Source organism: Phoxinus phoxinus, assembly GCF_949152265.1.
Source record: "Phoxinus phoxinus genome assembly, chromosome: 21".
Classification (NCBI taxonomy): Eukaryota; Metazoa; Chordata; class Actinopteri; order Cypriniformes; family Leuciscidae; genus Phoxinus; species Phoxinus phoxinus.
This window is the reverse complement of record NC_136896.1, coordinates 5,084,200-5,107,567: the sequence shown is the minus strand read 5'-3', so window position 1 is coordinate 5,107,567 and position 23,368 is coordinate 5,084,200. Positions and strand designations below refer to the sequence as shown.

Here is a 23,368-nt window from a genome sequence, read left to right as displayed (position 1 = left end):
GTAAATTACAGATCATGTCCTGTCAGTGGGTGTAAAAAGTCATAAAGGCTTCACTACTACATGTTGAGGCAAGTCTGTGATGATTGCTTGTTCTGAGACATTATTAAACTCTGAGTCACACTGTACCAACCCAGCGAGAGTTTTCCTTCCCAGAAAATATTACATACTTTTCATTCAGCGTTTGATTCATTCATTCAGTTTTATTCAGCTCTGCAAATTATGCACTATACTGTATATATATATATATATATATATATATATATATATATATATATATATATATATATATAAAACAGCACTTATATATATAGTCGCATAATCGCATCTAACATAGAATATTGTGTATATATATATTTATATATATATATCGCATCTAACATAGAGGTTTGTGTATGTATATTTATATATAGCTACACAAATTTTTCTTAGATGTGATTAATCATGATAAATCGATTTGACAGCACTTGAGCACTATATATATATAAATAAGTGCTGTCAATTTGATTAATTGCATCTAACATAACAATTTGTAAATATATGTCTGTGTATATATGTGTGTGTGTGTGTGTGTGTGTGTGTGTGTGCGTGTGTGTGTGTGTGTGTGTGTGTGTGTGTGTGTGTGTGTGTGTGTGTGTGTGTGTGTGTGTGTGTGTGTGTGTGTGTGTGTGTGTGTGTGTGTGTGTGTTGTATTGTATTGTATATATTCACATATTTACACACTTTTATTTTTTTTGCGGTTAATCACGATTAATCGTTTCAACAACACTTATGTATTTTTATTTATTTATACATATTATATATGATTATATATTATAATATATAATACAGTAATCTATCTGATCAATGTGTCTCTTTCCAACCAATGAAGATGCAAAAATAATTATTAAATAAAATATCCAAATAAAACACTTAATAAAAGTGATAAATACTTCTAAAATGTCCACCTAAATGCCTGTGTGTGTTTAAAGTTTCCCTGTATGAAGCGAGCACTCTTCCTGCCTCTCTCAGAGCTCGACCAACCCCGCTGCTCTCCACAGGTGATCGCTGTCTCTCTCCAACCAATGAAGACGCGAAACTTATTAACCCTTTAGTGGAACAACCAGGTCTTTCCAGGACTGTGGACTGAGCTGGACTTCATCGTAAAACAAACGTTTGGTCGGTACTTTTGCCAGCAGTCTCGAGTTGAGTTTAATTTAAAGGGAAAGCGCAGTGGATCTGTGCGCGCTGCGGCCGTCGGTGATCTTAGCGCGCGGATTATTATATCATCATCGGGTTTATGAAGACGGATTTTCTGCCGCAACAATGATCCAGATCTCATTCCAAAAAAAGATGATTGTAGAGTTAGACATGCGTTTGCTGTATGTTCTCTTTTCTCCCCACAACTCCCCAATCCCCCTCGTATGGCTTTGGAAATCTGGTCTTGACATGTTTAAGATGAATTATCACCACCCACCCTAGTGGAAAAACTGGTGAGTTACTCTTTTCAGTGTTATTATATACAACTTTTTTATGAATAGTAGAGGTCGACCGATTCATCGGTTTTGCCGATTAATCGGCACCGATTGTTGACTGGTGGAACTATCGTTATCGGCAAAAATATATACCGATAGTTTTTCCTGGTTGCGTCCATTGCTGGAGCAGCTGAGAAGCGCACGCTGTCATTCATTACACAGTGTAAGAGCTGAGAAGGGTCTGCTGGCACGATGCAGTACAAGAGCGGCCTCTAGAGGTGTAATAAAAACTTGTGCCTCGTGTTGTTCATTTCGACACGTGATTCTGCGTGCTGCACTGAGAGCACATGCTGCGTGGAGAGCGCTGACATCAGACGCGCGTTTAAAGCACCGACAGCTCAAATGTATGTAGCCTATACAGTACATTTTGTCATATCATTATAAAGTGATTAATTTGTTGACTAAATGCTGCATTAGTAGAGACAGTAGGCATTTGTTTGCCTTCGAGGCTGAGAGGACGCTAACATTAGTACCTCAAGCGGTTAAAACACTGACAAACATAAACGTAAGTCCGACCCGAATGTTTAATGTCACAATTGTTACCTCTATTTGCATTAGTTCATATCCAGCTGGTCATTTTTATGCATTAAATATGCAGATAAGTTGCATATTTAAAGCTAGAGACGTAAGCAAACTGATATGTTCATACAGCCGACAGAAACATAAACGAATCAGAAAAGCATTCGATTTCGGTTATTTATTTTTTTCATCTTCACTTTAATACAAATTTAGTTACTTTTTAATTAATTAAGTTGGCTTGAAAAGAACAGTTAAATAGTTACATTTTGAATGTAACTGGTTTTATTTGTTATTTAGAGTATTACTTTTTGTTTCAGTTTGAATGAATGTCTTTTATTGACTTAAATAATTATTCACATTTATATATTTATTTCATTTAGCATGTTTTCATGGTTCAATACAGTTTTTTTATAATAAAGTTCAGCACTGTTTTACTTGGAGTGTTATGTTTGTTTTTATCCAGTATCAATTTTAAAAACTATCGGTTCATTAATCGGTTATCGGCAAGTATGGCCCAACCTAGCTATCGTTATCGGTGAAATCCACTATCGGTCGACCTCTAATGAATAGATTAAAGGATTGGGAGATTTTAGCTCCACGTCAGATTATGTTGATCCTGGTTTGGTCAAGAGCTCTTTTTAGGTTTTTAGCCTGTTATTGTGTATTTTCTACCCGATAAAATGTATAATAAACCAAACGCACCACCTTCTGTTTGACCTCATTACAATGATTACATTGCTGTTAAAGATGGACCTCTTTCAATAAGGGTTGTTCTTGTGTTGTGCCAGATTTCTTTTTTTTTTCTTTCTTTTTTTTTTTTTTTTTGGGGGGAGCTCTTGTACTTTTTTTTCATTGTTCATATGCGTAAAATGTAAAGTCACAATGTGTTTTATACATATACTCCTACTAAACCAGCTTAAAACAGTCTAAAACTGTTGGTCTCAACTGCCTGATGTGTTTTAAGGGGGGTTTAGCTGCTCAGACCAGCTGGCCATCCAGCTAAACCAGCTGAGAACCAGGTTGGCCAGGCTGAGAGACCAGTTGAAACTAGTTAACCATTTAAGATGTTTTTCTTTTCAGCTGGAATATAGGCCTACATGCGTATGTGTTCTTTCAGCATTCATTGAGGACGTGTTTGAATTAAATTCCTCAAAAGATTTGCACAAAAGTGTTGTAGAGTTGCAGTCTTTAATTGTATTGTTTGGAGATATTTGTATGATTATTCACAATATTTTATTGTTTATTAGAATACGCTGAAATATATTGTCTGGATTGTAGTTGAGGCCTCGACTACCAAACTGACGAAGGATCCTGTATATTTTAGAAACTTCATTTTAAATATCATTTATATAGTGCAATGGTCCTAGTACTGAGCCTTGTGGGACTCCATACTGAACTTGTTTAGGCAGAGCTTTATTGCTCTATTTGCTGTTTAATTGCATATAAATAAATGACCTTAGAATGCAATTAACTAGAAATGTAGAGGAAGTGATATTTGAAGCATACACATGCATCATCATTTATTTAAATCCATCTCAAAGCAGTGTCAATAAACAGCAGATTGCTATTATGGCATCTTAATCATTAATGTGACAACATGCCCTATAATAAGGGCCATATGTAGCCTATTCAAAATTTATGTTACAATGTGACATTGAGATGCTTTGGGTTGTACCCTAAATTATCTCTAAATCTGTCTATTTCACGAGTCTCTCATACTTGTGATTTAAAAACCACCGAAGTTTTGCAGCCCAGACTCTTAAACTTGGTTGGCCTTTGAGGGTGATTTTTACGGTAGGTTTTATTGTCTTCTTATAGTCTAAATGACAGGGTGGGATTACTTGAAGCAGCATATTGTTTTTGGTTTCTTTGCTTGTTATCTTTCTCAAACCCAGTGAAAAGGACAGTTTGGCCTTTCAGGCGGCCTGCTTTTTAAACTGCGTCTCAGTTTCAATTCCTCTTCCTGCTAAGAAGCAATTTATGTTTATAATGTCATAGTTCAACAAGCAAATGTTTTGTGGGGTGTGCACAGAGTGACATTATCCCGTAGTTTATGACTATAGCATTTAAAAACACTGTGGCACACTGCTGTAGCTGAGGGTTATGCTATAGTGTAAATAGCTACAGGTTTTTTTAGACCAATGATCTATATATTTGTTACATTTATTATTATTATTTACTTAGAACTAGATTGCCCCAATTTTTTTTTTTTTTTTCCGCTAACAGATGAGCAATTGTATATTTAACTTTCAGCATGCCCACATCCGCCCTATTTTCACTTCTCTTTTTCTCACTTTCTGATATCTTGACTATATGTTAGTTTCTGGTCTCTTCGTTAAAAATAATGGCCAGTGATTTAAAATTGTCATTATGTGCACGATTTAAGAACTTTAGTCATCAGGATGAGATCGTTTAGCTGTTTAGGCTATTACTTATTTAATTAGTGCGCAAAAAAACTATAGTGTGGAATTATGTCAAAATGTCATTCATATAAAGATTTGCAGACATAATAGTTTTCTATTAGACTTCTGGGTGACACTATTTTAAAGTGTTACATGGTAGGCTACTTAGCCTACTAATAACAGTAAATTATGCATAATTACAACTAACCCTGACTCTATAGTAAGTAGGCCTACATGTAGTTAATTAATATTAGCCTACACCGTACAATGTAACTATGTCACCTTAAAATAAAGTGGAACCAACTTTTGTAGTTGTCACGTACTCTTAAGTTTGCAGCCTTATGAAACTGTTCTGTGTGTTATTTCTCAATGGCATTACACCACCATGTGGCAGTTTATTGAAAGCCATTCATATGAGTTTACACACTGAAGATGACGTGGCTTTAGCCGCCATTAAAAGTTATAAATTGTGTTGCTTGTTTCCATTTGAGCCATTATTGATGCAATTTGTTCTCATGTTTGTGGAAAATTCTGGAAATTACTTTGTTTTTCTTGTAAAACGAAAAAATGTATTGTCCAAATTTTGTGTAATTTAATGTGGTGACTGCGTGGCATGTTTTTTTGGGGGGGAGACAACTTAATAGTGTTTTAATTATCTTCAAGCCTTTTTCGAACCGTGTTTGTTAGTTTCTAGTATGCATTTATAAACAGTGAAGTCATCTTCATTTCATTGGTTTAACTTAATTTGACCAAAAGAGGGCGCCGTCTCCTAACACAAGATACAACTGATTGTACCATAATTGACGAAACACACGTTTGGAATATAAAGATGCTCTCTATACAGTTATTGTAAAGTTTCAGGCTAAAAGAAAACAAGTCTATTTTGAATTGTAAAGTGACAATGCATAGGCTACGCCCCAGGAGTGTGTTTGTTCATATTTGCAATAAAATTTAACCTGCAACCTATACCAGTGTTCAAACAGCACATATGCCTATGTTATGATGAGATATTGTGCGTTAATTTAGTTACTGTGTCGATTTAATAGGCCTGTATTTAACAGCTATGGAATTATGAAAATTAATTCAGTTGAAGCATGTGACATAAATGTATGACATTGTGTAGGCAATTTTTTGGATGGTTAATAAAGCCCCTTAATAATGAAATAATATCTGATACTAGTCTAATGTGTGTGCGCGTGCACATGTTTCGTGACCGCGCTCGCGTGCACGAGCCGTGCGGGAATGGCTGAGGTGCGCGTTCACGAGAGTTTGTGAGGGAGGAGGGAAGAACGCAATCGGCTGAGGAGTTTTTAATGTCCGCCATGTTGTGAATGGCGCACTGAGGCAGCGAGAGAAAACACACACACCCGCCTCTGCTTTTCCTCGCTGGATCTCTTCTATTCCATTATTTTTTCTCATTCTCCAACTCCATCCACCCTCCTCCATGAGATCTGTGGCGGTTTTATGGGTGATTGTGAGGGGATCGGATAGATTTATAGAGTAAAATGAGTAAACTGTCGTTCAGGGCGCGGGCGCTGGACGCTCTCAAACCGCTGCCCATCTACCGATGCGAGGATCTGCCCGACCTGCACGAGTACGCGTCCATCAACCGCGCCGTGCCGCAGATGCCCACAGGCATGGAGAAGGACGAGGAATCGGTACGATTTTAACCATGCAACTTCCGATTTTCTGCGATACAAACTTGTTTTTTTCTGTCAGTCTGCGCAGGTTTGGATGCAACAAAATGGCCGACTGTTTGTGAACCGTTTTACACGGTGTTGTGGACCCGTTTTGCAGTTTGCACCGAATTTAAAGTGTGGTATATACAGTTGGATTCATTTGATGGCTATTAGTGGTGTGAAAGTAGGGTTGTGTCAATCCGTTCGGACCCGAATCGTGCAGCAAAACACAAAAGGAGTCATGTGACCGTGGAGGTACCGACATTTTGTTGGATTTTTTTCTGTAGTGGCGACAAACGGCAGCCAGAGGGCGGGAATTCCCGCTGTCATGGGAAATCTGGAAATATCAGCGAATTTGAAAGCGATAATTTGGTCAAAATTTTAAATTCTGTAATCCTTCATGTTATTCCAATTCCTTATGACTTAATTTCTGATGTGGGAAGCCCAGACGGAGAATAGGTTTTGACAGCCTCAGTCCCCATTCACTTCCATGCTTTTTCCCATACAGTGAACGTGAATGGTGACTGAGGTTGTCATGTTGACTAACGTCTCCTGAGTTCTTCTAAAAGTTATATGGTTTGAACAACATGAGGCTGCGTAAATAAAATAATTTCTTCATCTTTTTATTTAATTTAAATTGAATTCGCAATCTATTTAAGAATTGTCTCTCGTTTTTTCCACGCTTAGAAAATGTACTATTTATGTAGAAAACTATATAGTTATGCTTGTGAAAATATGTATGTTACATATACAGAAAATCCTTGAATGCATGTAATCATGAATGAATGAAAAATGTATTTGTCTCTAAAGATGTGGGGACCTTGGAGAGTGAGGCTGAGCTGAAGGGCCTGAATGAGATTCTTTGCATTGTTATTAGGCCCCGGGGCCGCTAGCATCAGTGACTGGATTTACATGCATCTTAATCAGAATTGAATCACTCCCCCAATAACGCCAGTGCCTTAACCAGAATAAGCCAGAATTCTTGTTACTTTATCTATTAAAAAAAGACCCCTGGTACATGCAAATATTGATCTGAATTCAATGAGGTCATGTGAACACCTTGCATTTTTACAAACATTAAAAAAGAAACACCATGGCCTACATTTTCAATTTATTGCATTATTTTGTGTATTGTAAAATATGTTAATGAAAAATAGTGAGAGAATAAATTCCTGAGTGAGCTTCTTTAGTTTTTCCAGAAGAGAATATTCTTGGTTTTCTAATTTGCACTGGTTGGATCTGTGTATCTTTTATTAGAATAAACTTCAGAAAATGTTTTGCATGTAAACGTGGTCTATGACAGCGGCATGTCAAGTGTCTCTTGTACTTGCTTGATGTGGAGGTTCATAAAGAGTGGCTGTTTAATGTTTGAGGCTGTTTGGTTGGTTGGAAGGATACGTTTTTCTTCTTTTTAAATTTGGTATGCACTGTTTGAAGAATTCAATTAATGCGAGATTTTTTTTTAATAGAAATACAAAATAAGCTTGAGGCCCTTGTGAAAGATGAAGCATGCATGCGGGTGTCAAGAGCCTTTTCACACTCGTGCTCTTTCGTTTGAATGGAGAGGCCTAGTTTTTAAGTGTGCTTGTTTTAAAGGGTTATCCTAGTTCATCCATACATTTAAAAATTGTCATCAATTACTCTCCCTCATGTCGTTTTCAAACCCATACGTCTTTTGTTCATCTTTGAAACGCAAATGAAGATATTTTAAAGGAAATCTGAGAGGTTTCTGTGTCTCTCCATTGACAGGCCACACAACTACCACTTTGTCACTTCAAAAATTTCATGAGATCGTAAAACTAGGCTAATCCACATGAATTGAGCGGTTTAGTCCAAATTTTCGGAAGAGACTGGATCGCTTTATATGACAAACATTGAAATTAGGCTTTTATTAACAGAAGTTTTGATCAGCGAACATGAACAGAAATCTGTTCGTCATGTAGCCTAAAGTGATCGAGTCTCTTCAGAAAATTTGGACCTAACCAACCACTCAAATCATATGGATTAGTTTTACAAACTCTATGAACCTTTTGAAGTGTCATAGTGGTAGTTGTGTTGCTGTCAATAGAGGGACAGACAGCGTTGTCGTGTAAATAAACCGCCAAAATGCCTAGCCTAGCCTGTGTGTTTAGTTGAAAATTGTGTACTGTAGTGTAAACCTTGGTTGAACTTGGCACTAGTTAGGGTTGTCACGATACTTGATTAAATGTTGTTCAATAAAACCATATGATTACTTGCTTTTGAACCAATTATTGCCTCGTTGTTATTATAGGCTATGTATTTTAAGCCATTTGAAAGGCTATTGTTAGCTTGGGTCTATTTTTATTACCACAAAAAAAAACATTACTCGTTTTGTTTAATCACGAAAATAATCGTTAATGAGTGACAGCCCTAGTATGTAAGTGTGCATTTTCTCTACGAGTCAACTTATAGCCTAGCCTTAATACTGGTGGTCTGGGTGACCTCTGGCTCTGATTTTCAACAAGCCCTGGTGATTCTTGGAAAAACAATTGAAAACCAGTTTTGTTTCGTTGTACCATTTGTTGTATTTTGGTGGATGCTGGCAGGCTCTCTTTTTACTACGGGCAATATTTTATGTCAGCAGACGTTTCAAGCCGTTTCAAATCTTGTGATGACAATTTCTCTGACAGCAGACTTTAGGACGTGTCTAACTGGTTAAAGCTCTGACATACAGATTGTTAGGAATGTGTGGCAGAGTGGGTTTCTCCCAGCGGTTAAATGTTTGGTTATCCATAAAGGCTGGATTAATCTAATTTACTGTCTGTTTAGTTCTCTAGCTGTTATGTCAGCGGGCACAAGTTTTTACAACTCCCTGAAGATGTTTTTCAAGCACTGCCATTAACACAAACTTTGTCCGAATATAGCCATATGTTTTGTTCAGTTTTGTGGCTTTTTTTTGTCATTTAAATGCCCAAACCACCATTTTAGTGGATTTACTGTGAATACTGGGAGGTGGTATTAAGATTAAGTGCAAGAACTTCCTCTCTGAACAGCGTGGGAACTCCTTGAGACCATAAATAACTCTATAATTGTGCTTTTATTAGCGTGTGATGACTGTGCTCTTGATATGCTGCTTTTTCAAAGGTTACCAAGTAGCTTGTTTGCAATAGTTGAGTTCTTTTTAAACCTCTATAATCATTCTGTACAAAAATGTATTTTAAATGTCATATTATTTTTGTTGTTCGGGCAGAAGTTTATCAAGAGAAAGGGTCTGTCTGACATGATTAGGAACAAACATCAATAATACCATAATATCGTTATATAATAATGTATTTCTCACAGTTTTCCGTTGCTCATTTGACCACTTCTTGAACAGGTAGCCACCTAGAAAGGTGTAGCCTTGTTTGTTTCTAGAAACATCTCAGATGAATGCAAATCAGCATCAGCATAGCGGCTTTGCACTCTGTTCAATCACATCCATCATTATGTGATTTTAACATTATAAATTAATTAGGCCTATGTATAAATACTGCTCTCCAGTCAGGGTTGGACATTTCATGATGCGGGCAAAAATGCTCCTGATGTTTCCACAGTTCTGTTTTTGTTTTGTTTCTGAATTAATCCGTGTTATTTAACAAATCGGGCGAATCACTGATTTACTGAGCCATTCATAAAAAATAATTTGCTTTGTTCCTGAATGAAGCGTTCGTTTTTAACGAATTGAAGGATTCAGTGACCCAACCATTAACACTTCCTGCTGCCTACTGGTGGCTTTAGTTTACCATCTAAAAGTATGCCGATTTCATTTTTATTTTATTTTATATTTAAAACATTATTCTCATAACATAATGCAATTGTAATAGCAGTCCAAATGCATTAATAAATATCACTTTTTGTCAGATTTTTTAATAATTTAGCCTAGTTAACACTGATTTCATTTGATTGGTAACACTAGCCAGTAACTCATTCTCATTAATGAAGTATTCAGAGGAAAATCTGTTGTTTTCATTTAGCACATCTATTTATGAAAGTTTGGTTTAATTAAATTAATTAGGCTTAAATTCATATAAATTAACACAATACTGCATGCATGGTATCACGATACTACTTCAGCTGGTTAAGTATTGTAAGACTTTTTTATGGTATTGTGACAACCCTACAAATAATAGGAAAAAATACAATATAAGAAATTAAATAGTGCATTAATATTTTCAGATACAGAAGTGTACAGTAACTGTAGCATTAAAAAAATGTAATAAACAGATGTAAAAAGCAAACAGTACACAGACTTTCACCTTAATTAAACCCATTAATTTAATATAGGCTATAGCCTACTGATTCTTATTAATTAAAGCTACTGAAGTTATTCAGTCAAGAGCAGTGGGTGTTTGATTAACATTAGTGACAGACAGCAGGTTTATTAGGCGGCTGTCAGTTTCAGACTTAAAGGAGAACTCCGGGCAATTTTTAAGTGAATCTTGATCGTTAGGCTATACCTTTGTGAGTACTGTCTATAGAAAAAAAAACGAACCGGATTGGTGCTTGCAACACGGAGCTGCTAATGCCCAGAGCTCCCACTCAGTTATGGGGGCATATTCATAAAGTGTGTTTTTGTGCCTCTTAACAGACACAAAATGCAATTAAAATGTCTGTCCAACATGAACAGGGTCCTTACATGACAACAAGATGCGTTTAGCAACTTAGCCATTGTTTAAATTCACCTAAATAGTGTTATACCATACTCCCGTTGTAGCTGGAAAAAGGTAAATAGAAGTGTGCAGGAGGAGGAGTGTCGTGTGTGTGAAGAGTGATGATCGGAGTTGCTCACAAATGAAGAAGAAATGGTTCTTAACGTAACTGGAGAATAGGCTATAGAAGATTTTGAACACATGGAAGAGGCTTTTGAGTTTGATGGTCGTCCTTATTTATTCGAACCCGAGTATACAGACGAAGAACTAGCCTCACACTCTTCAGTCATCAATACCTTTTCCCGGCTACAACGGGAGTTCCCACGAGACTTCAGCGCGAGACTACAGCTAGCCGTCAAACACTATTTAGGTGAATTTAAACAATGGCTAAGTTGCTAAACACATCTTGTTGTCATGTAAGGACACTGTTCATGTTGGACAGACATATTAATTGCATTTTATGTCTGTTAAGAGGCACAAAAACACTCTTTATGAATATGCCCCAATAACTGCCGCTTTAGCTGAGTGGGAGCTCTGTGTTGCAAGCACCAATCCGGTTCGTTTTTTTTTTTTTCTATAGACAGTACTCACAAAGGGATAACGATCAAGATTCACTTAAAAATTGCCCGGAGTTCTCCTTTAATGGATGGATCTAATAAACTGATACACATCCGAACTGTTTACATTCACTTAAGATACAAACAACTGTTTATGTATGCTAAACCTTGTGTGTATTTGACAGTTTAAGCGCAATAAGATGCGAAAGAACTTATTTCATTACTCTGTTTGACAGATTTTTTAGTGTGCGCTTCATGTTAAGGTAGCCTAATTAATTTTAAGATAAATCACGGTCGCACCACATGACTTTTTTTAAAGGCTACGGCCAATTCATCTAGGCCTAGATGACAAAAACACTAAAATGTAAATTTGTATATGAATTTGTATGTACACAACATCCTTAATGTTTGAACAATTGCAACAGGTATTATTATTTTTTTGTATTTTAAAATTGGCCTGTCGATAATCCTTATACGTCATTGACCCGTGTACACACTCAGAAAATCTTATGTCAGAATGGCATGCAATTTTTTTTTTAACTGGCTTTAAAAAAACAAGCAAATAATAGCCTAAGCTTTTGTGATGGTGAAAAACTGAAATGTTATGTAGGCTAGCTAAGCATAACCCTGCCGCTGTGTTGTTAACTGGGATGTGAATGTACATCGCGCTTTACGGTATGTTGGAACCGCCAGAACTGCAACTGATAGAAATGAGCACTTTAGCACGATACTATGACAGGGCTCGCAAAATCGCCCGCCCGACGTCCCGGGGCTATTGTGTTTTCCAGTCGGGCTACCAAAATGCATAACCGGCCTGCCCGACGGGCTATCTAAAATAGTGTTCGCTTCAGTCTTGTTATAATCAGATTCAGCGCGTTCTTCGTCTTCAATCCGCAGTGGCGCCGAACAGAGCGCACGTCAGAAACAGAGGACAGGGTGTGTGTGTGTGTGTGTGTGTGTGTGTGTGTGTGTGTGTGTGTATGCATCTGAGCCTCATTGGTCTGTCACTGCTCGTCAATGTCAGAATATTAGAGATTACCAATCAAATCAAAGTAGGCGGGATTTATATTCACAGAAGCTACTGAGCGCGAATTTGAGCAGAGCGACTCGACGCTTCAGTTTATGGTCAAGTGCGATAATGTAAGTAGCTAAACTAAATATTTCACATTTGACTTTTTTTTTTAGGTCATAAATGTTAAACAAATGACAAATTATCAGGCAAACGAATTTACTTGTCTAATTTCGCCATTTTGAACTGAAAATAGGCCTTTGTAACGTGACTCGTGGAATGTAATTCGTTTACGGTCATTGTGAGGGGACGAGAAACAAAGCCGTTTTCATCTTGTTAGGCACAATATTAATAACGAATGTGTACATGTTGAGAATTAATATAGTACAATTTGTAGCCTTCAGTAAATTAAAAAAGTTCAGCTTTAGGAAGGGAAGAGACAGGGCAAGATGAGGAGACAGAGAAAAAGAAAGAGTAATGGATAAGAAGTGAGAGCAGGTATTGACAAATACTGCCCGCTGACATGGTTTTAAAGCTATTTCTTATCCTTTTTTTGGCCTTCAAACGACTTGATCAGAGAAATAAAAAAATTGAACCCCCTAACAACCTTACATTTAGGACCTATTTGATTATAAAGCCATGTCTACGGCCCTGTATTGAGATCAATAATGAATGTGTACATATTGTGAATAAATTTAATAAACTTAGTTAGGCTACCTAGCTTTCCTAGTAGCTTTCAGTAAATGAACGTGTCCGAGAAAATGATTCATAAATCAACCTATCAGCTGACCCCAAGTTTACTTTCGTCATTGACAGACAAAAATGAAAAGCCTATCAGTCAAAGCTCAGCTTTAGGACGGGAAGAGCCAGAGCAAGAGAAAAACAAAGAGAAAAAGAGTGATGCTGATGAGGAGAGAAAAATAATCAGCTGTGTGACATGGTTTTAAAGCTATTGTTGTCCAATTTTTTTGGCATTCAAAACATCTTAAAATGCACATATGTAGATCAGAGAAATCAAAATCTTCTCGGGCCCACACATTTCACTTCAGAGAACCAGATGTATATTTGTATTGATGATTCTAATTTGATTATTTTATATCCAATTGTTGATATTTGTGTTTTGAAAAAGTTTTTGATTCATGTTTTGACTCCTAACCAATTTTCTACATTAAAAATTGTCTTTTTATGTGGGCTAGTAAAATTTATTTCGGGCTACCAAAATCTGAAGAGTGCCTGCCCGAAGGGCTACCAGCGATTTAGAAATTTTGCGAGCCCTGTATGATCTCTCTTAAAAGGCAGATCATGGAGACATTTTTATTATTTACGGTTTAATATCTTTATATCGCATTCCCCTAATGCACCTGAAATGTTTGTTGCCGCACTGCAAATAAACCCTGTGTGACATGGATAAGACATCACAAATCTCTCTGAATTTCCTTTTACAATGTCATTTTGAGTTTGTCTATAAATTTCTTAAAGACAGAAGTTTATTTTTAGACCTGTCATTTTGTCTTAGTTATAGGAGAGTAGAGAGGCTCTGTTATCACCTGAAACCTCAGTGAAATCTGCAAATTCCTCCTGCTTTGTCAACTAACATTCGTTTGTAACAGTGTTAGCTGTTACCCATGTGATATTTCATACACACTCCTAGGGGGCGCTTGTGCGCTAAAACTCCTTTGATTTAAACTGGTAGTAGGGTAGAGGAAGTCAGTTGTGTTTGGAAGCGGGAAGCATGGTGTTGTCCTAGCACCTCCAGCAAACACTTATTGGGAGTCCAGATTGAGAAACTTTGTTTCCAGGTCAATTTTGTAAGTTTTGTTTCTTCTATGTGGTGCATTTGTTTATTCATGTATAGGTCCTATATAGCTAATGCTAGACTTTTGTTCCTTTTTGTAGATGGACTCTTTATAGGTGACCTTATATTATGGTGTGAGGAATCGGTACGATTCATTAAAGCCCCACCTTTTGGATATTGAGGTTTACCAGAAAGAGAAGGTTTTCATCCATTTAATCCTAATGGATTAATAAATGTCCTGAGGGTAATGATTAACCACGGTGGATCGTAACTTTGTAGACTATTTGCGTTTTTTGAAGGTCAATGTTGCTAGCCATTGTGGTACTGGGACATCATCACAAACATCATTGAAAATTGACTTTCATTGCAGTGAATCTATTCTTTCCCAAGGAATCTGCAACCCTGAACTGATTATATATATAAGTTTCTTTATTGTTATTGTCATTTCCTTATTTATTTTTCTTTAATTTACTTTGAAGATTTTCTATATTCTTTTTGACTTACTGTACTGGTTTACCAAAAGTATTTTTCTTTTTTTTGTATATATATTCATGCTTGTTCTGTTTATGATTTCTGATCTATCAAATCATTACCGCAACAACTTTATATAAAGATATAAACATTTCATTCTGTTTTTTTGTATTTGTTTGTGACAACACACTGGGAAATATACATAGATAGGTGTTAGTAGCGTTAGGTAAATAGTTGGTGGGCCCCTCCTTTATTTCAGATATATATAGCTGTGGTCGTTTATATGGACAGTGGTTATATAATTGGCGCCCGAACAGGGACCCACAGACTTCATATACGTTGGTGAAAATTTCCCAGTGTTTGTCACAAAACAAACTCTAAAACCGTTAAAAATAAAAAATAAATAAAATGGCTAGTCAGGAAGGTCTGGATGAGGATGAGCCTGTACCCGATCCAGATTTCTCATCTGCACCATTTAGTACCCACAGAGAACCACTACGAGAGCTGATTAACACGTTCAGTGACCTGTACCTTGATTCAGAGGAAGAAGTGCTCATGGACGACCGTCCAAAGGAAGTCCAATTTCTACCTCCACCACCACCTGAAATTTATGATGAACCGACACACCACCCTTCCACTGCTGTTTCAGGTATGTTAGAACATCTCTCAGAACGTTTCACCAAACTTGAGGAGCAGATTACCGATATCAATCAACGGGTGAGTGAACAAGTTTCCTTCATTGATGTTGAATCACAACGCAAAGCTACAGAAGATAAATTGCTATACCAAATAGACCGTGAGTGTAGCAGAGTGAGAAAACATCTAGAACTGAGCGTTCAAGATCTTGGACAGTCAGTGCTAGACTGTTTGAAGAGAAGAGACCAACAATTGGATCAGAGATTACAATCTTTCCAGCCTTTTATATCCACCCCAATTCAGCCCATGAATACCAGTACTGTTTACAGATCACTGAGAGATCAAACCTACAGTCTTCAGCCAAATACTCAACCCGTCATGGACAGTTCGAATCAGTACAACCCACCAGTCAAACTTGAGTTCCCTAGTTTCAGCAATAGCCCGGACGAAGATCCTATCTCCTTCATTGAACGATGTGAGGAGTATTTCGCTGTACGACCTTTGAAGAATAGTGAAATTTTGGCTTCTTTAACTGCTGTACTTAAAAGTACTGCAAAAGATTGGTGGATGGCGGAGAAAGGGAATGTCCGTGATTGGAAACAATTTAAAAAATTGTTTCTGCAATCTTTTCTCAGTGAGGATTATGAAGAGTTGGCAGTAAGGAAGCTGATGGAGAGGAGACAAGGTGTAAGAGAAAGTTTCAGAGACTTTGCTTTTCATTATCGTGCCCTTTGTTTGAGATGGAAGAAGGACATGTTAGAAAGAGAGGTGGTGCAAGCTATTTTACGTAACTGTAATCCTCGACTTGCTAGCTTGCTACGTGGCAATATAAAAGATGTAGGAGAACTTGTAAAAGTAGGTACACAGATAGAACGAGATTTTTTTGAATCCAAGAAATACTGGAGTCAAGTTAATGGGGATGAGCAAAAGAAGAGAAATCCTTCAGATCACGATTCACACCGCAAACCAGCAGCAGCCAATACTAGAGTTGTCCAGACTTGCCAAAATTCTATGCAACACGACATCAGAAATCTTATCATTCCTATAACCTTACAAGACACCCATGTAACTGCTATGGTGGACACTGGCAGTACTTTGTCACTAATCCAAAAGTCATGTTGGAAACAGTTAAGCCGACAAGAGGTATACCTACCTGGTGGAGGACAAACTTTTCTTTTAGCCAACGGACAACGCCAAACCGCTGTTGGAAAGGTGGTGTGGAAGAGTAAAGTACAGGGTCGTCTAGTAGAGCTTACCCTGTATATAATGAATGACACTGACTTAACGGTACCCATCATACTGGGCATGGATTTTCTGTTGAAATCAAGAATGGTCTTGGACTTCAATAATGCTCAGTACGGTTTCTTTCCAATAGAAGCCGCTGAAACACCAGTCTTCTTTCCATTCCTTAATCAGGACATTCATCCTACCATTAACTTTTACCTTGCCATTCCTTTACAGCCTTGCAGTGATGAAACACTCCATTCTATACACCAACTATCAGAAAAAGCAGACACCGACATGCAGACGCAGCAAGAGCTGGAAAATCTGATGTTAAGCTGGCCTACTGTTTGCAACCAGGAGATTGGATATACCAACTTGATAAAGCACCGCATCATCACCACAGATGAACTACCTGTTAGAAAAAGACCATACAAGGTTTCTATCGAAAAACAGAGTTTTGTTGAAGGTCAAATCAAGGAGCTGCTTGATAAGAATATCATTCGACCATCTTGCTCTCCATGGGCATCGCCAGTGGTGGTGGTACAGAAAAAAGATGGAGGATCAAGACTCTGTGTTGATTACCGTGGGATAAATGCCAAAACTCATCTTGATGCATATCCAATGCCACAAATACAGGACATCTTAGAGTCACTACATGGGGCAACTGTATTCTCTACACTGGACTTAAAGAGTGGTTATTGGCAACTAGAAATGGAGTCAGATAGCATTCAAAAAACAGCCTTTATCACCTCCTCAGGGTTATATGAATTTCTACGTCTTCCTTTTGGACTGAAAAATGCAGCAGCATCTTTCCAGAGACTCATGGAACATATATTGCGGGAGTTGAAAGGTAAATGTTGTATGGTTTACATTGATGATGTTGTGGTGTATTCCAAAAATAAGCAAGACCATCTCCAACATCTCCAACAAGTTTTCAATTGTTTCCACAAAGCAGGTCTCACTCTCAACCTCAAAAAGTGCAATTTCATTCAAAAATCTCTTACTTTCCTGGGCCATGTTGTTTCAAGAGAAGGAATCAAAACCGATCCCACAAAGGTGTCAGCAGTTAGTGCATTTCCCATCCCACAGTCTCTCAAAGACGTTCAACGGTTTTTGGGTATGGCCGGTTGGTACCATCGGTTTATTCCCAGTTTCTCAGAGAAGGCTGCTCCACTTCATGCTTTGAAACAGAAAAACTCTACCTGGATTTGGACAGATCAGTGCCAACAGGCATTCGATCTTATCAAACTAGACTTAATGCAAGCTCCCGTTCTAACCTCTCCTGACTTCACTCAACCATTCCGAGTTCAAACGGACGCCAGTGAATTTGGTTTGGGAGCCGTTCTTACACAAGAATGTGCAGGGAAGGAACACGTTATTGCTTATGCATCCAGACTACTGAGAGGGGCAGAAAGGTCATACTCTGTATCTGAGAAAGAGTGCCTAGCAGTGGTGTGGGCAGTGGAGAAATGGAGGCCATACCTCGAAGGGAGACTATTTGAAGTATTAACTGATCATGCTGCATTAACATGGGCATTTCAACACCCCAAACCATCATCACGTCTCATCAGATGGACCATAAGACTACAAGGATTTCACTTCACTGTTAAGTACAGAAAAGGGCAGTGTAATGTGGTACCTGATGCATTATCCAGAGCTCCAAGTCTCACCATTTCACCTAACATCATTGCTGTAGCTCAAGCCTCTAATTCTATCTCACCACCAGTCAGTATGCCAGTAGATTTATCACAGATAGCCATCGCTCAGAACAATGACCCAGAAATACAAGAAATGGTTTCCAAAGTATCATCTCAGACCACGCAAGACACCTCCCGAGTTCATTATGTAACAGAAAATGGATTTCTATTCCGTAATGTTCCAGATGGCCGTAAAGGTCAAAAACTTCAACTTGTCATTCCTTCCATCCATCGTCAAGCTTTTCTTCATTATGCTCATGACAATCCTCTCAGTGGACATTTGGGAAAACTTAAGACCTTGCTCAGACTGCTGGAAACTGTATATTGGCCAACTATCAGAGCTGATGTTTGGAAACATTGCAAAGAATGCCAAGTTTGTCAAAAATACAAACCATCCCTGTCAAAATTATCTGGTCATTTACAGTCTATACCCATTGTTGAACCTGGTTACATGATGGGCATTGATCTCATGGGACCTTTTCCAAAAAGTGCCAAGCAAAATGAATATCTACTTGTTATCGTGGATTATTGTTCTAAGTGGGTGGAGATGTTTCCTCTGAGGTCTGCTAAAACTCCTCAGATAGCCAGAGTGCTGGTAGAGGAGATATTTACCAGATGGGGAACACCAGCCTACCTGGTCTCAGATCGTGGTGCACAATTCACCTCTCATCTTCTCGGCCTGGTGTGCAAGCAGTGGGGAGTCATTCAAAAACTGACCACAGCCTACCATCCCCAAACTAATCTGACGGAGAGAGTCAATCGAAATTTGAAGACCATGATTGCATCTTACGTTGGAGACCACCATAAGCTGTGGGATAGATGGATTGCTGAATTCAGGTTTGCTATTAATACAGCCTGCCACGAAAGTACAGGTTTTACACCTGCTGAAGTAGCGCTTGGACGAAAATTAAAAGGTCCAATGGAGAGAGCTCTACGTAAACTGCCTGACCCTAATGACCCTGCATATCCCATTCTTGACAGACAACAAGAACTCCTTACTATAGTGAAGGAGAATGTGAACCGAGCCCAAGCCAAGCAGAAGCGGTACTATGACCAACATCGTAAGCCAGTGCATTTCCAAGAGGGAGATGTGGTTTGGGTACGGACACATCCTTTGTCTAGAGCTGATGAGGGATTCATGGCAAAGCTGTCTGCCAAATGGAAAGGCCCAGCAAAAATCAACAAGAAGTTAGGGCCCGTTAATTATTCTGTTTCTTTTTCTGATCCAGACAGCACTGACACTTATCACGTGCAAAATCTTAAGATTTGTCATGGCTATGACAAATCTCTTTTCTGAAGGGAGGAGTATGTAACAGTGTTAGCTGTTACCCATGTGATATTTCATACACACTCCTAGGGGGCGCTTGTGCGCTAAAACTCCTTTGATTTAAACTGGTAGTAGGGTAGAGGAAGTCAGTTGTGTTTGGAAGCGGGAAGCATGGTGTTGTCCTAGCACCTCCAGCAAACACTTATTGGGAGTCCAGATTGAGAAACTTTGTTTCCAGGTCAATTTTGTAAGTTTTGTTTCTTCTATGTGGTGCATTTGTTTATTCATGTATAGGTCCTATATAGCTAATGCTAGACTTTTGTTCCTTTTTGTAGATGGACTCTTTATAGGTGACCTTATATTATGGTGTGAGGAATCGGTACGATTCATTAAAGCCCCACCTTTTGGATATTGAGGTTTACCAGAAAGAGAAGGTTTTCATCCATTTAATCCTAATGGATTAATAAATGTCCTGAGGGTAATGATTAACCACGGTGGATCGTAACTTTGTAGACTATTTGCGTTTTTTGAAGGTCAATGTTGCTAGCCATTGTGGTACTGGGACATCATCACAAACATCATTGAAAATTGACTTTCATTGCAGTGAATCTATTCTTTCCCAAGGAATCTGCAACCCTGAACTGATTATATATATAAGTTTCTTTATTGTTATTGTCATTTCCTTATTTATTTTTCTTTAATTTACTTTGAAGATTTTCTATATTCTTTTTGACTTACTGTACTGGTTTACCAAAAGTATTTTTCTTTTTTTTGTATATATATTCATGCTTGTTCTGTTTATGATTTCTGATCTATCAAATCATTACCGCAACAACTTTATATAAAGATATAAACATTTCATTCTGTTTTTTTGTATTTGTTTGTGACAACACACTGGGAAATATACATAGATAGGTGTTAGTAGCGTTAGGTAAATAGTTGGTGGGCCCCTCCTTTATTTCAGATATATATAGCTGTGGTCGTTTATATGGACAGTGGTTATACGTTAAATAAATGTTTTCTGCGTGTTGATGCTGGATATTCATCTGGTGTAGCTGGTTTTCTTCTAAATCTTAACTCATGTAGTTAACCCTTGAACACAGCTGTTTTTTGTTTTTCAGGATTTTGATCAACAATCCGTCATGAATAACTATGATGGTGGTACAATGACAATTATTGTTATATTAAATGTAATGTATCTGTGCTAATCAGCACTAAACAGAATTGCAATAGTTAGCAATGGGTTGGTCTGCTTGAACATTTATGAAATCGTCAATATTGTAGCAATTGTTTGGTGCAGATTTGTGTTCAGTTGGCTTTTACGTGGCGGCGTTTGTAGCTTGTGGTGAGGTATTTTCAGTGTCTCTAGTGGCAACAAGTGGAATTGCAAAATTGCTTTTTTTAAATGTTTGAATGAATTTCTTCTTATTCACATTTATTTGTATTTTCATCGCAGTTGCCAAGCATGATGCTTTATTTTCAGTAATGTGATTTGTGGTTATTGTTTAGACAATGTTGGTAGTCTATGCAGGGCCTTTTACGCTTGGCAGATCTGTCTGCTTTTGCAAATACAACAATCCAGCAAGCCGGTTTTCCCAGAGATGATGGTTTCCTCCTTCCAGCGTCATTCCGGTGTGTCGTCTAGGCTAGAGGTCATGGCAGCATTCCAGACAAGTTTGACCTGCTTGTTTCCCTCTAGTTCCCTGACAGAATGCCAGGACTTTGTAAATGACTCGGCATGTTCTGTAAGATTAGCATTGTTGCTTCAAACAGCAGTCAGGGCTCAACAACACTTAAGGATTTTTGTTTTCTACTGTCCGATCGGGCCAATGGTTCAATGTTAACATGTTTGGCGGCGCCATCAAAAAGTAATAAATAGATTGAAAGTAAAAAATAGATCAAATAAAGTAGGGCCAGTTATATTTCAAATCAGACAAAAAACATAAATTTTGTTTATGAAAATAACGTGTAAAACTGACCGTTCCGCTATGTTTCTGTCTATTGAAATTTGAAACACATTCTGGCTTCCCTATACATTACAACATCAATGATAATTTACATTTACGCATTTGGCAGAAGCTTTTATCCAAAGCGACTTACATTGCATTTCAAGGTACACATTTACTTTCTTATCAGTTCTTGATGAGTCCAAACGTGGACGTCAGTCACTCTTCGTAAACTTTGTTCAATGTGAGTGCCGTATGCTCAAACATGACAGTCATTTACGTGATCGTCTCCTGGGTGTTGATAGTGCTTGGTCACACCTGAACAGCACACATTGCAATCTGTGTTTAAACTAAACTAATTTGCGCTTGTTTTTAAGCCTTGCCATTTTAAACATTCACGCTCATCCGAAGCGTGCACTCAGACCAGCGCGCAATTATATTGAGTTCTCTTTCCAGTCTTGCTCTTGAACGTCAGTGAGCCAGTAAGCATGTCGAATGATTGGCTGTGGCGACACTGGCGAGATATCAAGGAAAAACACTAGTTTACGCAGGTTATGCCCAGAGACTTGATTCATACCACATGTGAGGCTGTAGTGTGTAAGCACCCATTCCCCATAGATGTAAAAGATGAACGGTGTGGCTACATTTCACCAGGCTCGATGCCAATCGCGTGCGATGCAATATTTCCAAAAACTGTCTTGGTTTTATTTTTGCCATTTGTTGACTTTTTTTTTTTTTTTTTTTTTTTTTTTTTTTAGGTAATAGCCTATATAATTTAGGCTAACCTTGTTAAAACAGATTTCATAAAATTGGTATCGGAAAAAGTATCGTTAAGGAACCAGTATTGATATCGGAAAAAATTTAACGATACCCAGCCCTACTCATGTACATTATCAGTGCGTTGTCTTAAAGTGACAGCAGCCTAATATTCCTGCTGTCTCCTTTTAATGTTAATCCAACAAGGAAATCACTCACTGCTCTTGACTGAATAGCTTTTGTAACTTTAATAAGGATTAATCTTTAACATGAAACATGCAGTTATTTTACATGTGATTACTTATTCAATTGCTGTACCTGAAAACTGCTTTAGATGCCTGAAAAGCACTGTTTATTTCATTTGTGTCTTTGCTTTATTGTATTTATTTGTGCTTTTGCTTGTAGATCGATTAGCCTATTTGTTCTTATTTTCTTTATTTTTATTCAACAGTAGTCCTTTTTTTCCATAACACCAAACCGTACCGAAACCATGACCCTTAAACCGTGATACAAACCGAACCGTGAGTAATTTGAACCGTTGCACCCCTAGTTAATACCACAAAAAAAGTCTACTGTGCGTTAAAAAAAAAGTCTACTGTGTTGCAGACTGGAACTTGTAGTTTAGATAGCCCTATTGCAATTAAACTGAAATGCACTGTTTTTTACAATGGCTTCAGACATGTAATTTATAATGCATTGTTTTTGTTTTTTTTACATTTAGTTACATAATGTGAATGTCAAACTTATGTCATTAAAAAATAATAATAATAATAATCGAATGAGTAATTTTTTTGTCAGCTGAACCCCTTAGACCTAAAATATTTAATTGAAATACTCCCTGAAAAGAACTACAAAATATGTCTGTCTGAATTCATAATCAGGATTTGCTCACAAGAGATCCTAGTTATAAACACTTGGAGATCGTGTTTTGGTCTCTTTCAGAGCTTTTTTTGTGTTATATGACCATTTTGTTCTCTCTCCCCTCATCTGTTTGTAATTATGATCCTCTAAGGTCAGTGACGGGGTCACTCTCGGCGGGGGGAGCATTTGCAATCCGAAGGTTATTCAGAGGACTGTGCCAAAGGAAGTCTGGCTTTTGTCTGCTGATAATTGCCTCCTTTCGAGAGACCTTTCAATGAGGGCTCGCAGCTGAGTCATTTAAGACGAGGTGTGTGTGTGAGAGAGAGAGTGTGTGTGGGAGAGAGAGCGAGAGAAAGAGAGTTGTGACTAATTAACTATTGAAAGTTAGT

General features: G+C 37.8%; 1 protein-coding gene across 4 annotated transcripts in view; it reads left to right on the top strand.

Moving 5' to 3' along the window:
* Window positions 1-1,057: 1,057 nt before the first annotated feature.
* epc1a (enhancer of polycomb homolog 1 a) overlaps window positions 1,058-23,368 on the top strand; it is a 40,620-nt gene continuing 18,309 nt past the window's right edge. The window contains exons 1-2 of one of the 4 annotated variants that reach the window (XM_079596391.1): window positions 1,058-1,469; window positions 23,131-23,286. Coding sequence is in view for 1 of the 4 variants with exons in the window: in XM_079596388.1 (XP_079452514.1) it covers window positions 5,938-6,090 (153 nt within the window). In the remaining 3 variants the exon portion in view is untranslated. Of the gene's footprint in view, window positions 1,470-5,703; window positions 6,091-23,130; window positions 23,287-23,368 lie in introns of those variants that run through there. The other 3 variants (XM_079596390.1, XM_079596389.1, XM_079596388.1) reach the window with 3 other exon arrangements.